General features: G+C 36.0%; 1 protein-coding gene and 2 pseudogenes across 1 annotated transcript; 2 read left to right on the top strand and 1 right to left on the bottom strand.

Moving 5' to 3' along the window:
* Positions 1 to 336: 336 nt before the first annotated feature.
* On the top strand, positions 337 to 3,864 carry LOC120205051 (alkane hydroxylase MAH1-like). The gene is made up of 2 exons (XM_039204996.1): positions 337 to 1,701; positions 3,604 to 3,864. Exons 1-2 carry the CDS (start codon positions 337 to 339, stop codon positions 3,862 to 3,864), a joined length of 1,626 nt encoding a protein of 541 aa, XP_039060927.1.
* A 2,211-nt stretch (positions 3,865 to 6,075) lies between these two features.
* Positions 6,076 to 13,301, top strand: LOC120205090 (annotated as a pseudogene).
* Positions 13,302 to 13,492: 191 nt separating this feature from the next.
* Positions 13,493 to 17,260, bottom strand: LOC120205050 (annotated as a pseudogene).
* Positions 17,261 to 17,344: the final 84 nt, after the last annotated feature.

Here is a 17,344-nt window from a genome sequence, read left to right as displayed (position 1 = left end):
TGATAAATTGGACATAAATCATTATTTTAGAAACAATATAACAAGGCATGGGTTGTTGGATTCATAAGGACTTCAATGTGAAATTGATTCATGGAGACCCTTTCGGCTTTTGTATAAAAGGAGCAATTTGGATAAGCCATGGAACATCAGGACCATAACAAACAAACTAGAAACTTGTTTGAGAAAGAAAAAAGGATCAAACAATTATGGTTGTCGACATGTTTGCAGCACTTGTCTTGATTGTCTCTGTTCTGTTTGTTGGTCATTGGTATAGAAACAGAAACTCCACTGTCAGGATTTGGCCTGTTGTAGGGATGTTGCCTGCACTGGCTTCCAATGCCGATCGAATGCTCGATTTTCTTCACCGATATGCTTAAGTCCAACGGCGGCACGTTCAAGATTATAGGACCCTGGTTTGCAAGCTCCGACTTCGTTCTTACAGCCCATCCCATGAACATCAACAACGTTTTCTGCAAGAACCATGTAAACTACGTGAAAGGCCCTGAGCTCAGGCAAATCCTGGAGCCCTATGAAGGAATAATCATTTCGGATTCAGATGTATGGAAGAGACAAAAGAAGGTATTGATGTCATTCTTCAAGTACAACAAGAAATCTGCAGCCTACATGGACCGAATTCTCCTGCAAGTGCTCAAGGGAAGTCTCTTCCCGGTCCTCGACCATTTTCAGACACTTGGAACTGAAGTAAACCTCGAAGATGTGCTAGGTCGGTTCAACTATGACTACATGTGCCTGTTGGGATTCGGGTTCAACCCCAAGACTCTATCCGCCGAATTACCGGTTGTTGAAATCACAGAGGCATTGGGACACATAGATGAGGCCTTGGTTCATAGGAGGGTTGTGCCTCAAATGATATGGAAATTGCAGAAATGGCTTCAAATTGGAAAGGAGAAAAAGCTGAACAGAGGGTTGAAGATGGTGGATGATTTTTCCTACAAACACATTTCGTCAATACGAGATGAGTTGAGAAGATCCAAGGCCATGGCTGATGATCGGTTCGATGCCTTGACAGCTTTCATGGTGGAAGAAGAAGCATCATATGTAAGTGAGATGGGAAAATCAGACAAGTTCCTAAGAGACGTTGTATACGATTTCTTAACAGTGGGAAAGGACTCCACAACTGCCGGCCTCACATGTTTTCTGTGGCTCGTTTCAACTCATCCGTGGGTTGAAACCCAGATTTTGGAAGAGATCAAAGCCAATTGTCCAGAAAGCAACGATGGGAAGGTGGTGTATTTCACTCCAGAAGAGCTGAATAAGTTCGTTTACCTGCGTGCTGCATTCTGCGAGACACTAAGACTGTATCCGTCAGTGCCGTTGGACTTCAGATCATCGATCGCACCAGACGTTCTTCCGAGCGGGGATCGTATCGGTCCCAACACGAGGATCTTGATCTCATTGTACTCGATGGGAAGAAGTGAAGAGATATGGGGTGAGGACTGCATGGAATTCAGACCAGAAAGGTGGATCTCAGAGGTGGGAGATTTCGTCCCCAAGCCTGCATCCATGTATCTGCCATTTGGGGTCAGACAGAGAGCTTGTTTAGGCAAAGAATTGAGTCTGAAAATGATGAACACAGTGGCCATCAATGTTCTTCGACATTACGAGGTTAAGGTTGTCGAGGACCAGAAGGTAGCAATGACCAACAAAGTCCTTGCACTCACCACTCAACATGGTTTGAAGGTAAGAATCAATAAAAGACTCCGAAAATAATATAAATCTTCCAACGGAATTGGAAAGGTTCGTGGTTTTCAATAATACGTTTATGTTTCAATAATACGTTTTGGTTCCAATAGTTTGTGCATCACCCATCTTTATTCGTCGTCCGAAACAAGATCGATTTCAAAAGGTTCGCATTTCACTCTTATTTCTTCTTTTTGGATTGTTTTTTCATGAAATCTACTCAAAATCGTTAAAAAATCATCTAAAAATCTGACTTTTAACTAACAACGTAGCTAAAAAATCGTGACTCTGAATTTTTTTTTTAAATTGATGCGTCCCCCTTCCTTAAGTCAAATTCGGAAGCTTTGATACATTTTGATTTTTTAATGATAATATTGATGAGACGATTTCTACGTTACAATAAAAAAATGTACGATGATACAAATTAATTGATATAAAAAATATTAAAAATAATTAAAAGAAATTATTAATCATTAAAATCGTTTAGTTCAAGTAAAAGAATTATTAAAAATAATTGAAGCATATTATAGACTAAATAAAATATTATTACCAAAAATAAATCCAACAACCCATGCCTTGTTATATTGTTTCTAAAATGATTATTATAAGCAACGTTAGTTGACAACGAATATTGAGGTGTAGTTTGAAGACTGGTCGTTATCTGTTTCCATCATATAGTTGCAACCTAGTCATGTCTTTTCGTTTTAATTATCAAAATTTAATTTATTGATTAATTAATATAAATAAAAAATTACGTAAACGTTAGTTATTTATCATACAAAATGTGTACATACCATATCAATAGGTTCAAAAACTTCTGAATAAATATTATTTTGTAATTGTTTCAGACTATTTAAAAAAATTAGGGTAAACTATGCATTTAGCACCTAAACCATCAATTTTGGTCCATTTTAGTACATAAACTTTCAATTTTTTCAAAACCATACCTAATGTTTAGTTTTCATTTCATTTTAGTACCATGCCTCTAAAAATTTAACGTGCTTAGTACTAAACTATCAGTTTTGGTCCGTTTTAGTAACCTAACTTTCAACCTTTTCAAAGCTTAACGTTAAATTTTGAACATGAGTACTAAAATGAAACAAAAACTAAAGTTTTTAATGGTAGACTACTAAAATGAAACAAAAACTAAACTTTAGGTATGGTTTTGAATTTTTTGAAAGTTTAAGTACTAAAACGGACCAAAATTGATAGTTTAAGTACTAAATGCATAATTTACCCAAAAATTATTCATTCATTTATGTTTGGGATAATGGCATGATTTCCCTTGTACTTAAGGATTTATTTTAGTGTTGTACCTTTTCTCTGAAATTTTTTCGATTTCATGCTTAGAAGTTTAATTTTCTATCGGTTTAATACCTTACCCTATTGATGTTATTTTTTGTTGACGTGACACGTGACAAAAAATTATCACATTAATAAACTTTTAATTAAAGAGCTTCCTAACAATACCTACAATTATTTTTAAACTTAAGAAATTTTATAATAATATAGAATTATTGAAAATACATACAATATATGCAGTTATCTTTGTTACGTAAGGCAAAACCGCAAAAGCACGTTACATAGAAAGCATCTTTGTGTTCTGTAAGACATCTCTTTTGCCTACGTGGCTGTAGTATGGACGAAGTTTGGGTTAAAATGGAAGAAAGAGGAAAAATGTGCCAAAAATATGAAAAAAATATATATGAATTTTATCTAAAAAGAATAAGCTACGCGATGACAACACACTAGAACGAGTTGGGCAGCGATGACAACACACATGTATTAACCTTATGTTTAATTACTCAATAAATAGGGCCATATTAAACAATTGAAAATCTCATATTTAAATAATGTAAGATTTGAGAAGCCAATGAGAGTTTCTGGGCATCCCCAGACCAGAATGGTGGATCTCAGAGGTGGGAGAGTTCGTCCCCAGACCGGCATCCCTATCTGCCATTTGGGGTTGGACAGAGGGCTAGTTTAGGCAAGGAATTGAGTCTGAAAATGATTAATACAGTGGCCATCAATGTCCTTCGACATTACGAGGTTAGGGTTGTCGAGGACCAAAAGGTTGCAATGACCAACAAAGTCCTTGCACTCACCACTCAACATGGTTTGAAGGTCAGAATCAACAAAAGAAAGATAGGCAGTCCTCAGTAATCAATAATATGATTATGCTTCAATAAGATGGTGAATGATGAGCTTATTGTTAGCTAGGCAAGTTTCAACTCACGTGTTTCGGTTAATTAACCGATTTTGAATCGAATTAATGGTTAACCGAATATTAAAAAAAATAATCAAAAAGAACCAAGTGACCTAAATAATAAAAGAATCGTTGCTATTTCTAAAGGTCCCAAGTTTGAGCACCAGGGGTGAACACTGAGGTTAGAAACCAAATTGTTTCACCGAACCCTTTTGTTCCATACAATATCCTGAGCTTAGAAAACAAATTGTTTCATGGGACCCTTTTGGTTTTTGTATAAAAGGGGCAGCTTGGATAAGCCATGGAACATCAGAAAAACTTGTTTGAGAAAGAAGATAAAACAATCATGGCGGCCGACATGCTTGTAGCAGTTGTCTTGATTGTCTGTTTTCTATTTGTTGGTCATTGGTATAGAAATAGAAACTCCACTGTCAGTATTTGGCTTGTTGTAGGGATGTTGCCTGCCCTGGCTTCCAATGCCGATCGAATGCTCGATTTCTTCACCGATATGCTTAAGTCCAACGGCGGCGTTCAAGTTCCAGGGACCCTGGTTCTCGAGCTCGGACTTCATTGTCACTGCCCATCCTAAGAACATCAACCACATTTTGTGAAAAAACCATGAAAAGTACATGACGGGCCTGGAGCTCAAGCAAATCCTGGAGCTCTATGAGGGAATGAACACTTCAGATTCACATGTATGGAAGAGGCTAAGGAAGTTATTTCTGTCATTCTTAAAGTACAAAAATAAATCTGCAGCGTACATGGACCGGATTCTCCAACAAGTGCTCGAGGGAAGCCTTGTCCCGGTCCTTGACCATTTTCAGAGACTTGGAACTGAAGTAGACCTCGAAGATATGCTTCCTAGGTTTAACTATGACTACATGTGCTTGATGGGATTAGGGTTCCACCCCAAGACTCTATCCCCCCAATTGCCGGTTGTTGAAATCAAAGAGGCATTGGGACATAAATGACGCTTTGGCTCTTAGGACTGTTGTGCCTCAAATGATATGGAAATTGCAGAAATGGCTTCAAATTAGTACAGAGAAAAAGATGAGAAGAGGGTTGGAGATCGTGGATGATTTTTCCTACACACATTTCATCCAGACGAGATGAGATAAGAAGATCCAAGGCCATGGCTGATGATCGGTTCAATGCCTTGACAGCTTTTATGATGGAAGAAAAATCAGACAAGTTCCTAAGAGACTTCACATTCGATCTCTTAACAGTAGGAAAGGACACTACAACTATCGGCCTCACATGTTTTCTCTGGCTCGTTGCTATGCATCCGCGCGACGAAACCAAGATTTTGGAGATTAAAGCCAATTGTCCAGAAACCAATGATGGGAAGACGGTGTATTTAACTTCAGAAGAGCTGAACAAGTTTGTTTACCATTAATTTTGTCAAATTAAATTTTTATATTCAGATTCAAATATCTGAATATCTGATCCGAAAAAATCGGATACCTGAATTTCGAATATTCGATTTTTTTCGAATTGAATACGGAGCACTATTTTAGGTATCCGAAATGTTTAGATATCCGAATTTTCGGATCGAATCGGATATCCGATTTTGCACACCCCTAGTTAATATCATTCTAATATTTTAAAATATAAAAATAATTTAAAATCTTATTGATTCATAATAGTAAAATAAAATTGGATAAAGTACACAAATGATCTCTCGATTATAGGGTACTATTTTATTTAATTTTTCGACTATTAAAAGTTACAAAATGATCATCTGACTATAGAGTGTTGTTTTATTGAATCTCTTGATTATTAAAAGTTACAAAATGGTCATTCAATTATTTATTACGTTCCAAACTCGTCCTTTGCAATTAAAAATGGATGATATTCAAAGTTAAATGTTAATACGTTGATTGTTATATAATAAAACTTGATCTCAGAATCTCAAACGACCATCATATCATACTCATCTTGTTAATGTCGAACTTAAACAAACTTTAATTTTTTAACATCGAAATCACTTGATTCGTGCAATTGTTGTAACATCTGTGTAGCTCTTGGATTTAAAATTAAAAAAAATGAATAATTAACTACGGAATGGAATAAATAGTAGAGACTGAAAAAAGTAGAAGGGTAGTGAAAAGTAAAAGGGGAAGAAGAAGTGGTATCGAGTGTCACGTCTCTTCTTATTAAAACTGAAGTTTATTAATTAAAATTTACTTAACCTAAGCAGAAAAAGACGAAATAATAGTAGAAGTCCACGGTAATAGGCGTCATCGGAAAAATTCACCGTCGCCGAGGCCGTTATCGCAGGTGTTCCTTGATCGTTTGATCCTCGTGAAGCGTCTTTGTTTTCTCAAAATTGTAAAGATGGAGAATTCGACGGCGGAGAAAGGGATCCCCGGACAAGAGCAGCAGGCCGCCGGAGTTGGGATTCTGCTTCAAATTATGATGCTTGTTCTCTCTTTCGTCGTCGGCCATGTTCTTCGCCGTCACAAATTCTACTATCTCCCTGAAGCCAGCGCTTCTTTGCTTATTGGTTAGTCAATTTTTGCCTGATTATCGTTTTTTTAAACTCGTCTCTCGAATTTCATTAGGTCAGAAAAAACGATATGTATATTTTCTGTCAGGTTTGATTGTTGGTGGACTTGCTAACATCTCCGACACTGAAACAAGCATCAGGTCTTCCATTTCCTTTCCCTCTGTTGTGGTTCTCATTGTTATTATGTCTTTCTCAGTTTTTCAGTTTGATCAAATTGGGAAAACCCTGATTTCGTTTTTGGTGTTCTATAACCTGTGCAGGACGTGGTTCAATTTCCATGAGGAGTTTTTCTTCCTGTTTCTGCTACCTCCAATCATCTTATATCCTTTGCATTTGTTTAGATAATTGTTGGTTTGCTTCCTACTTTTTCAACGTAGATGCTTCCCCTGGTATCAAACTGTTTCTTCTTGACTTACTCTTTTCGCCACTCAGTCAGGGTTCAGCTTATCACCTGTAAGTAGTATTAACTCTCCTATTACAGATAACATTATGTTTACAAGCAGGGGCTGATGCACTAAGCCCCCCATAGGGGCCAAGTGGATCCCTTATTTTAGGAAAATGGTTAAATTTAATTTAATATATTAAGGGGGAAATAAAAAATAAAAAAAATTACATACCCATTATTTCTAAGAAAAGAAAATTAAAATTTTGGACCCCAATTCTTAAATTTCTGAATCAGCTACTGTTTACAAGCCTTGTTATTGGTCTTTCCTGTAATTCTCATATCGTTTTCTCTTGTTTTGGCAGAAGCCCTTTTTCTCTAACTTTGGAGCCATTGTCACTTTTGCTATTCTAGGAACTTTTATAGCTTCAGTTGTTACTGGAGTTTTAGTGTGAGTATTTCTTCATTACAAAATTCAGTTTTTTTTCTGTGATTCAAGAATTTTCTTTTTCTCATTACTTGTTAACCCTCTTATGTTACAGCTATCTTGGTGGTCTGATGTACCTCATGTACAGACTTCCTTTTGTTGAATGCCTAATGTTTGGTGCTCTTATATCCGCAACCGACCCTGTTACTGTTCTTTCCATATTTCAGGTTTTATTTTCTTCCATCTTCGCTTTCTGTTGTTGAAGGGTTAAGGACTTAAGGCTAAACAAAATCATTAATATACTAATAGTTAGGCCATACATCTCCAAGACCAAATACTGCAAACCAGTGAGAAGCTATTGTATAGTAATCATTTACATGAGCGAAACAATAGTAACATTAACCCATTTAACTTTGTTTCTTTTGTGATGTGACTTAACATGTATTTTTTCTTAATTGATTTATCACTATACCACTTAGTTTTGCATTGGGAAAATTATTTAATTTAATTTAGATTCCAGGCAATTGCCGCTTTTGCTTCTTGCATTTTGCCGTTTGCTTTTTTCTTCCAAAAAGAAAAAAAATGAATAGAGAAAGAAAATTTAGTTTTCATTTATTAACAAATATTACTATTTTCTTTTGTCTTAGTTTTTTTTTGGGCGGGGGAGGGTGCTTCCAAAAGCAAAAACCAAATAGAACCTCAGTAATAATGTAATAGCCGAGTAACTTTCTTAGTCAGTATCCCATGCTTAATTACTTATAAGAAAAGCCACCATATAATATTTTTTTTGATAAGTAAGTAATGGCCCCATTAAAAAACCCCTTTATAATTTTTGTGTTTTGAAACACAGTAATTATGGAAAGGGGAAAAGGGTGCCCAAAATTTTATTACCAAACATAAGATTACAACCAAACCAAATAAACCTTTTAGTACAATAGACCAAACCTTCAACCGAACAGCCCATCTACCCCAATCTCCCACACCAGTAGCTCAGCACTCCCTAACCTATACCTGATTTAGCTAAACAATCCGCTTCCCCATTAACACATCTATTAATATGCCTAATAATGACATTAAAATGCATCACAGACTTCTGAATTTCTGATTTAGCCACCATATAATATTATCCCCTTAGTTCTTTTGCTTTTCCATTCATTAGCTTCTTAATTTTTGTAAATATCAATATGTATGTCAATTTTAACTATCTTCTGCAAGTGTGTCTTCAAAGAGTTTTTGCTGTTACTTTCTGCTACTGGTTCTTCCACTTAATTGAACTTTCATTAATTTAACAAAATATCAAGTTGTCGGTATAGTGGTTTTGAGAAATCAAAGTTCTCTTGCCTCTTTTACCTCTTGGGGATTTATAAAACTAGTGTTTAAGCAGTAAACATATGAGCTACGTGATCAATGTGTGATGATCTTAATTGTAGGAACTTGGCACTGATATGAACCTTTATGCTTTGGTCTTCGGGGAATCTGTCTTAAATGATGCTGTAAGTTTTTGGACCGTTCTATCAGCGGTCCATTGTTTCATGTTTCTAATATATTTTTCTGTGCATACACGTTAATGAGTGAAATGCTTCTTTATGCAGATGGCAATATCTTTGTACAGGTAAATTGGATACTGCATTTGTCCTTTGTGGGGAGTGGTTAGTTCGATCTATAAATCAACTTTGTTTCTATATGCAGAACAATGTCTATAGTAAGAAGTAATGATTCATCTGGGCAAACATCTTTATGGTGATTGTTAGATTTCTTGAGACCTTTGTTGGCTCTATGTCTTCAGGTCTGTCTTAACCTTTGGTCTTACTGAGATTTCGTATAAATTTGTTATATTAGAACTTATGTCTAAATAATTGCTTTTAATGGATAAAGAAAATAAAATTTTGCTAAGCTTCTTCTTGCAAGTGAATACATGGTAAATTGTTGTCCTTTCGCCATCCTTATACTTTCTTTATTTTAGGTTTTTTATGTCCTAGTTACCAGTGTGTTGTTAATTATTTTAGATGTCGCCTGAATGAGCAGTGTTTTTCTTTTTTTTTTATGGTAGCCTCTTTATATACATGCTAAAAATCCTAAAACAGGAAACTAACACTAAGCATATGGTGTGTGGCTAAACAAGGCTTTTAATGCTAGGTCAGATGCAAATAAACAATCCTTTCTCTCTTGTAGTAGTGTACAGCTGAATAAGTGAACAAAATAAAAAGCCAACCCAAGCTCCCTCGGGGTGTGTGGCTAAACAATGCTTTAATTCTAGGTCAAGTGCAAATAAACTTTTGGTGTATTTATGCATAAGCCCTTGCATTTAATTGAACAATCAAATTAAACCTCAAAGAAGTCTTAATTACTTCAATTGATTCAGTCTATTAATGTATTTTTGAATTTTATTAGTGAAGACTGAAGAGACTAAAATGTGTTAGTATCGTTATATAATTTTTCATCCCATCAAATGCCAGGAACAGTAATGTTATTGTTTTTCTTTTCAATTAACTAGAAATCTAGCAGAGTACAAACATCCCAAGGGAAAAATGGAAGATTTTTTTTCTAAACAAAAAAGAAAAAAAAAATGAAAGAACAATGCTTTATCTCAATTTACCAATGCAGTTATTTTCTGTTACCGATTGATCTTCTACCCATTCCATACTTGTATGCGCTTTTAATCACAATGACTAAGATTCTTTCCATGGTGCGCAGGTGTTGGAGTTGGATTTACTTCTGCTCTTATATCCTTCCTTATTTGTCTTTTATATTTTTATACCATGTTTTATACCATCAACTCTAAGTAGTTATCTGTTTTGAAACCTTAACTCCTTGAACCTCTTTAAGTATGCTGGATTAGATATTGACACGTAAGTATTTGATGTCAACCTTTTGGTTCCTTTATGAAGTGTATTTTGATTCTGGAAATTCCTGACCATTATATCTCATCATTACCGTTTTCAGTCTTCAAAACTTGGAGTGCTGTCTTTTTGTTCTTTTTCCTTATTTTTCGTAAGTAGTCTACCCTTTATGATCTTTTTTCCCGATCTTTTTATTGTTAATGAACCCATTTGGCAGCTAATTATGAGAATATATGATATCTTCTAGGTACATGCTTGCGGAAGGTCTCAGCCTCTCTGGTATTGTGTCAATATTGTTCACTGGAATGGTAAGTGAACTTGCAATGCTGATTGAGTAGTAGTAAATTAAAGGTTGTGATGGACATTTTTTTTCCTTTTAGGTGATGAAGCACTACACATACTCCAATTTATCAGAAAATTCCCAACGTTTTGTATCCGACTTTTTTCACTTAATATCATCACTGGCTGAGACATTCATGTAAGAAATTTATCTAAGGAGTTATCTTTGTTGCATGGGAACTGATTTGACTTCTTTTCCATGTCATGACTTTCCATTGTGAATCAAGATATTTTGTGCGATTTTGCAGATTTATATACATGGGTTTTGATATTGCCATGGAAAAGCACAGCTGGTCGCATGTGGGTTTATCTTTTTCTCAATTGTATCCTTGGCTCCTTGCATTATTATTACTACTTTTTTTTTGTGAACCTAGAGTTGGCAGCTGCGCTAAATTATGGTCTCATAGTTATTCCTTGACTTCCTTCATTACCATGTCAGATATTTATTGCAGTTGCAAGGTAAATGAGCTATATATGATGATACCCTGGACCTTCAAAACTAAATAGCCATTGATCATTCAATTTTTTAATTATTTATTGTTGATGGACCTATATAGAAGAATTAATCCTATATAGAAGAATTAATGATGTTGTGTATTTAAATCTTTAGGGCTACCAATGTCTTTTCTTCTGCGTATCTGGTCAATTTGGTTCGTCCTTCACATAGGCAAATACCCTTAAAGCACCAAAAAGCACTTTGCTACAGTGGTAAGATAAATACTAGTTTCATCCTAGTTGGATGTATACCTTTTCAGAAACTAAACTACTATTTTCTTGACTAGGACTTCGAGGGGCAATGGCTTTTGCTCTTGCTCTGCATCTGTTCATGATCTTCAGGAAGGACATGGTCAGATTATTTTCTCTGCAACAACTACCATAGTTGTTTTGACGGTATGTGAGAAAATCTCTACTTCAATTTAAGAATTTTCAGAATATGCTTAAAATTCATTTTGAAATTTTGCTTCTCTAAGTTATATTTTGTTATTCATTCAGTGCTCATTGCTTAGACATGAAGGCAATATTTATTTGCTTGTCTCTGCAATACCATTTCTATCTTTTGAAACGTCTGGCTTCTAGGTAAAGAAAATTTGAAGCATTGGTTCTGTAGTTCTATCATCTATGCTGTACCCTCCTCCCAAACCCCCACACGTGTCCCCGTAGCTTGGAGAAATTGGCATTTAGTATGGATAATGAAATGCATAAGGTAATGTTGACATGCATCTCATACTAAAGTGATATTCACATTTTTTGGCATAACTGGTTCATAGATTAGTGGTTCCATTCGAAATAAATTGGCTCTCAAGTTCATGCTACTTCCAGCATGCATTATTGGTTCACTAGAAATTCAGTAACTTTCTTTGCATTGTAATCTTTACCTATGGATTAGATAACCCACAAAAGACAGTTGGAATCAGAATATGGTAACTTTTGTTTATATCAACAACTGCTAATATTATGGATACAATTTTGTTTTGATTTGCTATATGAGTGCTTTTTGATTGACTCGTTAGCTTATCTTTTGATGGTTCATGATCATGATAAAAGGTATATTCACATCATGATCTTAGTGTGGTAGTTGATGCTTTTCTTTGTAGTAACATTTTTTTGTTTGCCTAAATGTGACAGGTATTGCTAATTGGAGGTTCAACAGGTACAATGCTAGAAGCTCTGCAAGTTGTGGGGGATGGTCATGATGCTCACTTAGGAGAAGTAAGTTCCACAGAAATTATGCTATCTATATTATATTATTATTTTACAATAAACTCTCCCCTGCTGTAGATGTTTTTACGTCTAGGAATTGTGTGTGTGTGTGTTTCAGAATAGAGGGAGACTTCACTTCATCTTCCTTACCTGATTGGTCATTTCAGATTTTGTCTGAGCTGCTAATCGATGAGAATCAAGTGAAAATGTTGAATTAGGAAACTGCTGCTGCCATCATGATTATGGCTGTGTTTTGTTGTGAATATTAAAGGGAAAATTCGTGAGCGTTTGTTAGTGATTTTCGCGCAAGTAACATAAAATCAATAATTTCTTGCAGGGCTTTGATGGTAGTAACGGATATATTCCCACGACTTGTGATGAAGATGGAACACCAGGGAGCAAGATAGGGATGAAACTGAGAGAGTTACACAAAAGGTTATATGTCGATATTTTTTCCTTTAATCATGATCAAGGGATCTATCAATTAATCTTCTAATATTTTTTTTATTTAAAACCATTTTGTACCCTGCAGTGCAGCATCATTCTCTGAAATAGATAGGAATTACCTCACCCCATTCTTCACAAGCCAGAATGGAGATGATGAAGAGGATGGTAAAATTTGCTTTTCCTTTTCCATTGACATTGTTAATCAGCTGTGTGCATTGTGGTCATTTCCGTTAATCTCTGTCCTTTGAAATTGGTTAGATGACCCAATGCCCGGTTCTAGAAGGGGAGGATTCCGAGGACAAAGCTAATCGTACAAAACAAGCAGATGATGACACATATGCTGATACATGGAACTAACTTTACAAAATACTTACAATGGATTTCAATGCACTGCGTGTCTGGTTTTGGAGGTGTACATATAATTAAAGACCGCCGTGTTCGGTCCTACATTCTAGGGTAGGACTTTGTTATAGAACGAAACATTTGTTATGAAGATGGGATCTATGGCATTCATTGTGTTGTATTGTTGGCATTCTTTTCCGGCAAAGGATTAGGGATATAACATGGTGTGATTGTTGGGAGTTGGGGAAATATGCAGGAGATTATGGATGTTAACAGTGATTCCTGTGTTGATAAGATGGAAATTATGGAACATCCGATTTCATTGCATGTGACTTGTAAACTAGCTCGGTGTTCGAGATTACGGTAGGAAGTATTTTTCATAGAAATATAACATGTGATTTGATGATCTATTATCTAGACTGTATCTGCATGTTATCTCTTGAATGCTGCTTGTGAAATTTTTTTCAGTATTAAACATCGAGATACGAAAATGGTTGTCAAACCATGACCCTAAATGACCTTTGTTTCTTCTAATGTTTCTCAAATTTTGAACTGAATTAAACGAACAAAATCAATTCATAAACATATTAATGTCCGCCAAATCGGCTCATTAGTAACACATAATGGCTTCTTAAGTTGTTTTATTGACATAAACAGTGCACAACACAACTTCCCTTAACGGCCTTATACAACATGGTACACATCAAAAATAAGAAACAGCATTAGGGCATTGCTCTAATAACAATGCCAACCCAAGTATGTCATTTTCTCGGCCTATCGGCCTTTCAACTCGTGTTTCTTCTTCGACTACGGTGAACCTGCGAGACGAGCAATTCCAGGCATAAACGTCCCCGACTTAATACCTTCTTCACACCATCTTTCTGGAATAGATCCTACACTGTGGTTTATTTTATGCTTCTACTACAACTTTAAATTTGATCTCAATTCATGTTTATATCATTTCCGAACTGTACTCACCTATGATTGACCTTACAAAGTGATAAACTCCCAATCCTCTTTCGACAGATCAAGAAATTCAACGCCACCATTTTCAAACATAACCTGCAACCACATAAAAGCACTTGATTCGTGTATCATCGGCGATACTAGAACAAAAAAAGGAAAAACGAAAAGAAGGCGTTCTTACCGTGTGCTTTCTTAAATACTTGTCAAATCTTTTAATAATCCTGAAGTAACTGGAAATTTTCAGTCAGATACGATAACCAAATCGATAATGATGGAAATTAAACCAGAACCACAAAGTAACTAGAGAAGGCATGTTTGAATTTGAAACGCATATTGTATTATTGATAGTGTCAAATGGCCTCTTATACAAATCTTTTCCATGTAGCACAGCTTTCAATGTCGGAGAGGACACTGCGACTTGGCTCGCAACTAGCTCTAATGAAGCAGCGTCTGATGACATCTTCGGCTTGCTGGGTTTGACGCCCAGTTTTCGCCTGCAGTCAGCTGCACCACAGTGACAATCTTGATCTGCACCAAATCGAACAAACCTGCTAAATTTGTTAGATTGTACTAAGACTAAAGGTTTCAAAGGAACCAACACCAGTGGTTTCAGCATTTCATGTGAAAAAGGATTGATTTCAAACTTCAGATATCACTATCAGTAAATGAAATGCCACAAAAATATTTTCTTTTCACACGTAGAGTGTCAGGCAAGAACTCATACTGATAAACATATGTCAAAGGCTCGCCCTTTTTTATATCTCGCAATGCAAATATCCCAATCCTTGTTTCACCATCAATTATCCTGTCAAAGGTAAAAAAAATAAAACAAAGAGGCGTTGAGATTAGCATATCACTTAAAATCAATGCAAGTCTACTGATATGGATAGGTAGAGAACCATTTCTGCATCTCAGTATTGGGGCAGAAACTATGGTTTATATATCGGGATTTGTTCCCCTTGCACATGGCATCAATTACCATATCACGATTGATTTCACACAAGTAGAAATTGGTTTCTCCACGGTGCTTCATCTTCCAAAGCCTCTCCTCACATGTTTTGTCATCGATAACTACAGTGACAAGAGTTATGTACCTTCCCCGACATATTCTATTACAAACTCTCCATGCTTAATATCTTCATCTGCCACAATGCCTGCCCGACATTTCTCGGTCTACAAGTGTTACCCCGTTTAACTTCACATTTCAAAGAGTACAAATAACAAAAGACAATTGAGAGTGACCGCTTTCCAACAAAATATATAAGAAAATCACAGATTGAATCAAGATGATAATAAAGAAAATCACCACTGTACCTGAATCAATTTCAATTTCTTGGTTGGTCGGCATTGGAAGGGTTTAGTGAGGCATGAACTACCACAGCTGCAGCCAGAAGAACAACTAGACAGTAACATCCTGCGTGTAGAAATAGAATTAAATACGCAACTCCATACCACTTCTGCAGTGTAAGAAGATAAATCATAATAAATGCATGAGTATGGCACATTACCAAATCTCATGTTACGCCTTCGCCCAAAAAAATAATCTATTTGGTTTGTGAAGGTATCTAGAAAAAAAATGACATCAAGTTCTAAAACAGTATTGATTTCAACAAAAGTGGCTGGAATTTTTTTCTTCTTTTTGTTGTTCATTCAAAGTAACTCTCGATTCTTTGCTGATACAGTAGATTAGGCTGATGTCCACAACACTAAAAAAATAAAAAAAAAAGAGTTGTCTACATCATACTAAATATTTATAAGCTATGTTACTCGAACTAGTGTGAACGTTGGACATAGATAGCATCCAACATAGTCCCTTGTTCCCATATGTAATGGGATAAGGGGAGGTAGGATAGTAGGCTGCCCCCAACACTAAGTTGAGAGCAACTTCCGTAGGAGACCTCCAAATTATGAAATGCCCTCCATGAGACACGTTCCCACGACCTCAAAGTTAAGAACCTTGTACTCTACCAACTGAGCTGGATGGTCATTTCAGATAGCATCCAACATAGGTTATCTTCAATTGGTTCTATGTTTTTCCACGTATTTTGCCCCCAAATCCCATGTTGGGAAATGTGTCGAGCACAAGTGTCAAACACGGGTCCGAGTAAGGTAGTTTATTAGAACTGTATACTTCCAAAGTTCAAACACTTATCCCGTTGATGTTATCACCAAAAAAAACTCACTAACAGACCAACACCCATCTAATTGCTGCAAAAGGTTCCCGCAACCGTGACAACAGACACTGTAACAACCCTAGCTTATACCAAGCTGATAGAACGTAAGCAGAAATTTCCCCGGACTTAACACACTACAGATCCAAAAAGCCGGGTTAATCAAACCTCCCACATGGTATAATGTAAAAGAAAAGTATATAAGTAAAGATAAAAGCATCTTATAACAGCTGAGCTGATGTGGGGTTCTAATCCCACTACGACATACCATTCAAGGCTCAAGATGAAATCCACTTCAACAAATCCAAAAACAATCACTTATAACGTAGTTTAATAATGAATTCTGATCAACCAAGACAAATCTTACCCACAGTGGCAATCTCTGCCACACACAGAAGAGCCGGATGATGAAGTGCAAGAACAGAGGATCATCATCCAGGCGCCTTTTAATCCTCTTTGTGAGATATATGTCTTAAAGTTGTTAAACCAACAAAATAATAATATATAGACAAATAAGATCGAAGGAAAGTCAAATCTCTTAGAAAACAAAATGGAAAGCACAAGATAAAGGTCATAGGGCATGAAAAGGGCCATTCAATGATAACCATGAGTTGTGGAGGAAGAACAGCCATGAACTTATGTGAAAAGGGTACTGCGCCTTATAAAGGTGTACGGTGTAGGTTTCGACTTATTAAACCAATCTGGCAGTTCAAAATCAACTGGATGCTCAATTTGCTTCAACAACTTATTGAATGCATGACCAATGTGACTGCAATCAGAACGCTGGTAAACAAGGAATCCAATAAGAAAATTTACCATATCTTTAACACACACACACACACGTATATATGTACACACACATATATGTACTTGTTTCAAAAATCCAACAGAATCACAATGTACTGACTACTAAAATTTTTGAAACAAACCAAAAAAGAAGTAGAAATCCGCAAGAAGAAAAATGTAAACCAAACCTTCCTTGTAGCAGGCATGGCATCTCTTTTAACAACAAAGAATATCTGACAATAATTACCTACACAAACCAGCATTGAAGAATCAGTATTCAATGGAAAATTAGAAAAGTTACAAATAGTAGCTATGTGACTCAAAATAAATAATTTACAAATTCCGGCAACAGATTCGGATTTCCCGGGGGAAAAGAAGTCTCTTTTTAGCTCAAATTTACACCCACTAGTGCAATTTTCAACATATGATGAACATAAACTCATGAACAAAAATAATGCAAAGAAAATCGAGTCGAGTCGGGTGGACCCCTAACCCGATCCGTTGCCATCCCTAATCCCAAAGAAGTC

Source organism: Hibiscus syriacus, unplaced genomic scaffold (assembly GCF_006381635.1).
Source record: "Hibiscus syriacus cultivar Baekdansim isolate YM2019G1 unplaced genomic scaffold, ASM638163v2 tig00012104_pilon, whole genome shotgun sequence".
In the NCBI taxonomy this organism is placed as follows: Eukaryota; Viridiplantae; Streptophyta; class Magnoliopsida; order Malvales; family Malvaceae; genus Hibiscus; species Hibiscus syriacus.
Note: the sequence above shows the minus strand (reverse complement) of the source record. Positions and strands in the feature narration are given on the sequence as shown.

What these genes read in the sequence shown, in the direction of transcription:
- LOC120205051 (XM_039204996.1), top strand. Translation starts at nt 337, where the DNA reads ATGCCGATCGAATGCTCGATTTTCTTCACCGATATGCTTAAGTCCAAC. An exon ending in CCACTCAACATGGTTTGAAG is followed by an intron (nt 1,702 to 3,603) that starts GTAAGAATCAAT and finishes TCCCCAGACCAG; the next exon opens with AATGGTGGATCTCAGAGGTG.